The sequence below is a fragment of the Tenrec ecaudatus genome, chromosome 6, assembly GCF_050624435.1.
Source record: "Tenrec ecaudatus isolate mTenEca1 chromosome 6, mTenEca1.hap1, whole genome shotgun sequence".
Taxonomy (NCBI): Eukaryota; Metazoa; Chordata; class Mammalia; order Afrosoricida; family Tenrecidae; genus Tenrec; species Tenrec ecaudatus.
In genome coordinates, this window is record NC_134535.1 from 131,815,012 (window position 1) to 131,823,363 (window position 8,352).

Consider the following 8,352-nt stretch of genomic DNA (forward strand, 5'->3'; position numbering starts at 1 on the left):
ACACTGTCCGATATCTCCCTTCACCCACTTTTCTGTTGTCTGTCCCCCAGGGAGGGGGTTATATGTAGATCATTGTGATCGGTTCCCCCTTCCTCCCCCACCTTCCCCTTCCCCTCCTGGCATTGCTACTCTCAATATTGGTCCTGAGGGGTTTATCTGTCCTGAATTCCCTGTGTTTAGAGTTCTTATCTGTACCAGTGTACATCCTCTGGTCTAGCTGGATTTATAAGGTAGAATTGGGATCATGATAATGGGAGGGGGGAGGGGAGGCATTAAAGAACTAGAGGAAAGTTGTATGTTTCATTGGTACTATGCTGCACCCTGACTGGCTCATCTCCTCTCCACAAACCTTCTGTAAGGGGATGTCCAGTTGCCTACAGATGGGCTTTGGGTCTCCACTCTGCACTCCCCCTCATTCACAATGATATGAGTTTTTGTTCTTTGATCCCATTGACACCTTGTGGTCCCATTGACACCTCGTGGTCACACAGGCTGGTGTGCTTTTTCCATGTGGGCTTTGTTGCTTCTCAGCTAGATGGCTGCTTGTTTGCCTTCAAGTCTTTAAGACCCTAGATGTTATGTCTTATGATAGCCAGGCTCCATCAGCTTTCTTCACATTTGCTTATGCACCCGCTTTGTCTTCAGCGATTGTGTCGGGAAGGCGAGCATAATGGAATGCTAGTTTAATAGAACAAAGTGTTCTTGCATTGAGGGAGTACTTGAGTGGAGCCCCAATGTCCATCTGCTGCTAATAAGGTGATTCTTACAGTTTCTGAACAGGAACACTGTTGGCGTAGTCGGTTACACATTGGACTGTTAATTGCAGTGTTGGCAGTTTGAACCCACCCCTGGTCCAAGGGAGAAAGACCAGGCTTTCTACTCCTCTAAAGATTTGCAATCTCCGAACCCCACGAGGGCAGTTCTATGTTGTCCTACTGGGTGGCTATGAGTCAGAATGGGCTCCGTGCTCCAATGCCGGTTCTGATTCAGTGTGTGTGGGGTGAGGGAGTGTGCAGCAGGGAACAACATGAAAGTGGTTGAAGCCCTGGTTCGAACCACTGACCTTTTCATTTAGCAACAGTGTGCTCAAACCACTGCACCACCAGGGATTCTCTGTAGAATATTATCCTCACTTTGCAGATGAGGAAACTGAGGCTCAGGGCCTGAGAGAGGCCCGGGTTTTCACAGTGATCGGACAACAGCTACACCCAGGTTCTTGGAATTACTGTGTTAGTTTCTCTCTAAAGCCAAGCAAGGCAGCCCCTGGGAGGAAGGTGGGGAGGGGGCTAGAGATCAACCCTCAGTTGAGCGAAAATATTTACTATTGATGGATGATGCGATTCCGGCGATCTGCACAGATGGTTCTGGTCTGCGGGTTTGCAGTTCAGTATTCCTGGATTAGAGACGACCAGCGAGACAGAGAATGGGACCCAGGAGAGTCGCTTTAATAAAAGGAACTTGAGTTATGTCTCCTGGAAAAGAGTAGCCGGGAGGAGTGTTTAATAATGACTGTCAACCCTCCCAGGACGGCAGCGGCAAATCCCACGCGCCGCAGAGCGGGAGGGAAGAACAAGAAGGAACAGGCTTTCGGTCCACGGAGAGGCATTAAGGAAGATCATCGGGACAAATGTCTGGCCATGCCAGCGTGCACGGTGCCCTCCTTGGGAAGGCTTAGGAAGCCTCTGGTGCCCACCCAGAAAGAAAGTGGGCGTGGCCGAGCCATCCCTAACCCCCATTCCTCAGATCGGCCATCTGCCAAGTGCTTCTGACTCATTGCAGTAAAAGCCAGAGTCTGGTCTAAGAGGTTTCAATGCAGTTTCTCATATGGTCCTCTTGATGCCACTTTGAAGTGGGCCCTGCTGTCCATCAAGTGAGGCACTGAGAGGGTCAGTAACTTGCCTAATGCCACACAGCCAGGAAGCGTCAGGAGCAGGATTCCAACCCAGACCGTCTGCATCCAAACCTCCCTCTTCACCTCTTCTACTGCCTCTCTAGTGTGACGTCCAAGTGGATGTTTCCATCCCTGTGTACAGAGGAGGAAACTGAGCTTCTGAGAGGTTAGTTACGTGATAGGGCCAGGCTTCAAAACTCACTTGACCAGACTCTCAAGTCCATGTGTTGGTAGCAAGGAGGGGCTCGGGGAGCCCCTCTTCCTCTTCTGGCTCCCGTCATCTCTCCTCTCAGCTCTGCGTGGCTCAAGGTGGGGCTTTCCCTCTGTTCACGGGCCTCTCCGTCCCACAGGGGAGCTGGAGAAACAGCAAGGAGCGAAGACCCTTTCCTTCAAGTCCGGTGGAGCCCAGGTAGACCCACAGTCCAAGCAAGGCTCGCCCACAGGTAAGTTGCCACTCTGCTCTGGGGATAGCCGGGCCCCTCGGCCCATAAGGTCTCACACAGCCCCGGCGCTTGGCTTCAGGGGCAATTTGGTGGTCTAGGAGGCACCAGACCTGCTCTTCTGTGCTTGTTGGGGCCGCAGCAGTGGGTGTCAGGAGTGAGGTGAAAATGAGCCATGCCCCTGGCCCAGGTGGCCCTAGAAGTCCAGCATCCAGAGCCTCGGAGAAGCAGAGCAGGCAGTGTGGTGGCCAGAACAGTCCAGAGCTCTTGCTCTTTCCCTGTAAGCTCTTTTCAGCCCCGAACACATCCTTCTCCCAGGCCCACCTTCAAATCAAGAAAGCCCTCAGCCCCACAGATTTCTCAGCCGCTCCCTTCCAATGGGACGATTCACCCCACACAAGGGGTGGTGGCGGCGGCAGCTGCAGACTGCTTCCCATTTGCCCACAAGCCTGCATCCTGTCTCTTGCTGACCTGCTCCTGCCTACCCGGTACCCCGCCACCGCCCCCCACCAGGCCTGAAATGGAGGAGCAGTAGAAAGAGACGGGCATCAGAATTCCCTCCCATGCCAGCAGAAGCCCCACCAGCCTCCCTGAACCGTTGACTTAGTTTAGTCAGTCATTTGTCATTACAGCCAACAGACATTTGCTGAGTCTCCACCTGCCGGCTATGTGTGCCGCTGACCACCAGGGTCATAGCAAGGCCCCAGTTTCAGAAGAGAACCAGTAACCGCCAGAGGTTGGCATCCACCTCTAACACCTCCCTCGGCAGCAGGCCAAGCCCACCAGGCTTCAGACAGGTCACACCAGCTAGGAGAGGGGGTGGGCTTTCCCAGCCCTGCGGACAATCTGCCCTCTTCTCTGGAAGGGTTCAGGCTGTGATCATCGTTCTGCTTTCTGGTGGCCCTCTCGTGTCCACAGGGCCAGAGTCTATAAGGACACTGCATGTTTCATGGCTGTTCCCACCCAGAGCCAGCTAGCTCCAGCTGCGATCCTTTCCCTGAACCCCCAGGCTCCCCTCCAACCTGCCTCTATCATATGTGCAAACCCCTCAGGTACAGAGGCAGCCCCAGCCACCTGGGACTTTTCCCAGGAGAACCTCCCCAGTGGGCTGTTCCCATTTCACTGGCCCTTGTGCCATAGGAAGCAGAGGAATGGACTGGTGGGGGGGGGGGGAGCTGGCCTCCTTGGGGGTATCTAAGCAACCAGGCCTTCCCCCTGCCCCGCCCCCCTGATAAAGTGCTCTGAGATGCCCTCTGGGATTGGATGTGGGAGCAGGGATTGACTGAGCTAGAAAGGGTATCAGCTGACGCTGGGGTCCGTGCCCACGCAAACCCCCAGGACCATCTAGGCACGGCAAGCCGTATCAGGCTCTCACTGTGCCCAGGCAGCAGCTCCTTCCTTTAGTACTCTCTGCATCGCTAGGTGGAGTCCTTGGGGGAGGGGGGCATTTAAGACACTGTGTTGGTAACAGGAGCTTGCCAGCCCCAGCTCCCTGAAGCTACCTCGGAGGAAAGGCCTGGTAGTCCACTGCTGGAAAACGAGCCACACAACCTTCTGTGGAGCAGTCCTCCTCTGAGACACAGGCATTGGCCACTGCCAAGGGCGACTGACTGAGCCAGGGGTCAGGGAGGAGCACAGTCCCTGCCCTTAAAGAGTCTGTGGTGGAAGGAGACAGGCGCGGTAGCACGCACCTACCTCCACCCCCCCCAAACACACACACACACACACACACACACACACACACACACACACAGCCCCGTGCTTCTGAGTGCAGAGACCCAGCACCGCCTCTGAAGCCCATGTTCAAAGCTGTCCTTGGCCAGCTTGGACTGGGTGAGCTCCACTCAGCCATGCCTAGTCAGAAAGAACTTCCACCACCTTGTCTGGCCCATGGTCACATCGAGGGGCTGGGCACAGGACTGTAAGACGGCTGGGACGCTGGATGCACCGAGGTGGGGAGTGGCATGGCCCACGGGGTCTGAGGTGGGGAGTGGCATGGCCCACGGGGTCTGTGTTGAGGCCGACTGAGAGCTTGAGCTGTGCTCTTTGCCTTGGCAGCCAAGAGGGATGCTGCGGTGGCAGGGACAGCAGTGGCCGCGGCGGTGCTGGGGGAGAAGCCTGCGGAGAGCACGGTGGAGGTAAGTGGAGGCCTGGCTGCCGAGGTGAGTGACTCCGTGCCCCCATTTGGTCCTTCTTCTCACCGTCTCTGTTGTTTCTCTTCTCAGGTATTAATCAATGCCTCCCCAGCCCGACTCACCATTTTACCAATTTCAAGAGATACAATTAAAAGTTACTGCTAGCATGGGTAATGCCACTGTTCCCACGCCTAATTAAGCTGCCAGCACTATCTACCCCCGCCCCCTCCCTGGCCTGCCCCAGCCAGTTGCCCTCCAAGGTCACCCTCCCAGACTAAGGCCCAGGACACTGGCCCAGGCTCCCCTAAGGCCGCCTTCCCCAGCAAACTGCTTGTTCCCCATGATTCCCTACCCACCACCCACTCCAACACTCATTATTATTGGAGAGTCTCGGAGGCTTCTCTGGATCCCCCGAAGGAGGGGCCTGGGATCCTTCTAGAGAATCCCTCAGTCAGGTAGCTCCTGGGGGAACTGGGGAGTTGAGACTAGGGCAGCTGGGAGGGTGGGCCTTCTCCCGGGAGCAGCTGTTCTCCCTGGGGAACAGATGGGTCTGGGGGAAATGAGGCTGAGCAGGGCCAGTGGGTTGAGGTTTCTCCTAGAGGTTTTCCCTGAGAGGAGCCCCTAAGTAGTGTCAACAGCTAAATGCACAGCTACTGACCCAGAGGTTGGCAGTTCAAGTCCAGCCTCAGGGCTCCTCGGAGGATGGCCTGGTGGTCTGGAGTCAGACAGATCGCAGCCATTGAAAACCCTGTGTAACAAATTGACTCTGAGAGTCAGTGGCAGCAGCTTTCGGCTGTGGGGTCCTGGGAGCAGAGCCAGTGAACCTCTGGCCAGTCCGTCCCCAGCCGCAGCTCCCTTGGCTGTGCTGTCGCCCAAGATGGAGAGTGGGCAGAGAGCAGGGATGGAGCAACAGCAGTTGGCCTCCGCAAATCCCTTGAGAGTCCCCTGGGGGAGTGGGGAGCAGGAGGTCATGAAGTTGCTCCTTTAAGACTGAAGACTGGCTGAACCCACTCCCACTCTCTGGCCCCTAGCACCTTAGAAAACCTCTCCCTCCCTCTCCTCCCCTGCCAGGCCTTCAAGGGCCATTGGCTGTACACACACACACACACACACAAACACACACATACACACACTCCTTCTCCACCCTCACTCCAAGCTGGTGGGTCTCCCCACTCTGATACTCCTAGGGAGCCTGCACTTAGATGTCTGAGGGAGGAGCCAGCCCCCCAGGCTGACTAAACCCTGGGGATCCTCAGGGCGCCCCAGGGGAGCTCAGTTTCTTCCCTCCACCCCCTCTGGCCCCCGTCCCCCACACACCTGTGTCTGGAAGAGGCACCTTACACGGAGGAGCTTCCTGCCCCAGCAGCTGACCAGCTCCCCTGGGTGGGTATTCCATCCTCTGCCCCCTACCCCCACCCCACCCCATCTTCCCGCAGCTGCCCGCCCACCCGTCTCTAGCCTTGCAGATAAGCTCACCGAGCTCACCAGCCTTAGCCTGACCTGCCCAGTGAGGACAAGCACTCCCCAGGCCCACGCGTCCCTCCTGCCCTGCCCCAAAGGGCACGTGGCTATCTGCAAGGCTGCCACCCCCTTGGCTAGCTCCAGGGCCCTGCCGGCCTCTGCTCTGTGCCCAGAGGGCAGCCTCACCACCCGTGGCCTCTCAGCTGGATGGACCCCAGCTCTCCCCCCTGTCCCCTCTCATTGCCCACTGGCAGGTGCTTCTCCATCCTCTCTGAGCTGCTGTGACATGCTGCTCATGTTCCGCCTGACTGCCTCTCTGTCTTCCCTCCGTCCCCCCTGCTTTCCTTCCTTCCTTCCTTCTTTCTTCTCCCTCCCACCCTCTCTTTTTTCTCCATCAGCAGGGAGCTGCGAAGGGTGTCATGAGAGGGGGGGTTGCTGGCCTTTTGTGCTTTTCGCGTATGAGCCAGTCCAGTAATGGAGTCAGGCTGGATGTGGGAGTGGGGTGGGGGAGGAGAACGGGGTGCAGACACTGGAGCTGGGGTCAGAGAGCAGGTGGTGGGAAAGAGGTGCAGGGGGAGGCTGAGAGGCCTGGGGGAGGCCTGGGGAAGTTGGGGAGAGGGAGCAGGAAGGCGTGGCTTGCCTGCCTAGCTCAAGCCACTCCTCTCGCTGGAGCTGGGGCCAGATTCAGAACCCAGGCAGGTGGGGAAGGAGCCTGTCCCCTCCCGTTGCCATGGCGACAAAGGCCTTCTGTGTGAACTAGGACCACCTAGAACTCCCAAGGAGAAGGTGGGCTTAGCAGGGCAGCGTGGCGTTCCGGGAGGAGGGGGTAGGGCTCCCTCGTTTGTGGGGTCCTCAGGCCTAGACAGTGGAGAATAATGATTGAAGGCTGAAAAGGTGCTGAGATGATGGTGGGGGGCTTGTGAATAGTGAGGGTCAGGAAAGAGGTCCCTGAAACCACACCTTGGCCCAGGAGCAGGATTCGGATCTGCAGCGTAGAGGGCTCCAAGATAGCTTTGGACTGGGCTACCCTGGTCTGGGCTCAGGGATAAAGTCCCTCCCCTGCAGCCTCCATTTCCAGTCTGTGTGCTGAGCAGATGGCCCTGGAGGCAGATGGACGCCCCATAGCCAGCCGCCTCAGAGAGGAGGTCTCAGGCAGCCCCCTGAAGGGGTGTGGACTAGGGGGCTTGGGGACTAGAACAGGGTAAGGAATGAAATTCCTCTTCTTCCAGAAGCCTCTAGCCTCCCTTCTGCACCCCCTTCCCCTCTAGCGGAAGGGAGCTGGCTCGTGCCCTACCCAGGGCTTTGGAGCACAACCCTTTCTGGGTAGCTCTGCCCCACAACAGGACAGATTTGACTAGGACACAGGTGGGGCCCCATAGGTAGCCAGGGACCTGTAAGTCTGCCCTCAGCTGTCCGGGCCACTCTGCCTGCTACCCACGGACCTCAGTGGGCAGGCGAGATCCAGATATTCCGGACCCCTTCGTGATGTTAGAGTGAAGCTGATACTTTCACTGTAATAAAGCTGGAGGGAAGTGAGGTTGGGAAGGCCCTCCTGTGTCTAGTCCTCTGGGCTCCTCACACCTCTGAGGGGCGGTGGTCTCTGCCCTGCAGGTTCTAGGCTCAGTGGGCAGGGAGGCAGGGGACGGTTAGCCCTGGCCCAAAGCCACCAGCCCAGCAGGCCCATGTAATTTGGTCACTGAGCTCTGCAGAGCCCCGGAGTCCATCTCATGGATGGACACACTGAGACCCAGCGAGGTGAGGTTGGCAGAACGCATAAGGCCCTCGATTCCAGGGTCAGCCCTTGTGCTTGGCAGCTGGTGGAGGCCAGGGGGGTGGTCGCAGAGAGTGCATGTGGTGGGCTGCCAGAGCTGGGGAAGCGGGAGGTGGGGGAATTGGTGGGATGGGGCTCAGGGTGGGCAGTCCCAGCAGCTGGGAATTAGTCTTGTAACATTTCATGCTTCTCTGGCTGTTTCTAAACTAGGTGTCAATTCACAACAGGCTTCAAACGTCCCAGCACAACTCCGGGCTGGGAGCCGAGAGGGGATCTCCATCGCCGCCAGCACCAGACCTGCAGCCTAGCCCCCCGAGAAGGCAGCCCCCGCTGCTGCCACTGCAGCCACCACCACCCACACCCCCGGGGACCCTGGTGCAGTGCCAGCAAATTGTCAAGGTCATTGTCCTGGACAAGCCCTGCTTGGCCCGCATGGAGCCCCTGCTGAGCCAGGCGCTCTCCTGCTATGCCTCTTCCTCTTCTGACTCCTGTGGGTCCACACCCCTGGGCGGCCCAGGCTCCCCAGGCAAGACCATCCACCAGCCCCCGCTGCCCCCACCCCCACCTCCCTACAACCACCCACACCAGTACTGCCCTCCGGGCTCCCTGCTGCACCAGCGCCGCTACTCCAGCGGCTCCCGGAGCCTGGTATAG

The 8,352-nt window shown here is 57.9% G+C and overlaps 1 protein-coding gene across 2 annotated transcripts in view; it reads left to right on the forward strand.

The window, feature by feature from the left end:
* Window positions 1–8,352, forward strand: part of IQSEC3 (IQ motif and Sec7 domain ArfGEF 3) — a 122,945-nt gene extending 114,593 nt beyond the window's left edge. The window contains exons 12-14 of one of the 2 annotated variants that reach the window (XM_075553146.1): window positions 2,242–2,334; window positions 4,390–4,469; window positions 7,909–8,352. In XM_075553146.1, the coding sequence (XP_075409261.1) occupies window positions 2,242–2,334; window positions 4,390–4,469; window positions 7,909–8,352 (617 nt within the window). Of the gene's footprint in view, window positions 1–2,241; window positions 2,335–4,389; window positions 4,470–4,556; window positions 4,632–7,908 lie in introns of those variants that run through there. The other variant, XM_075553147.1, reaches the window with a different exon arrangement.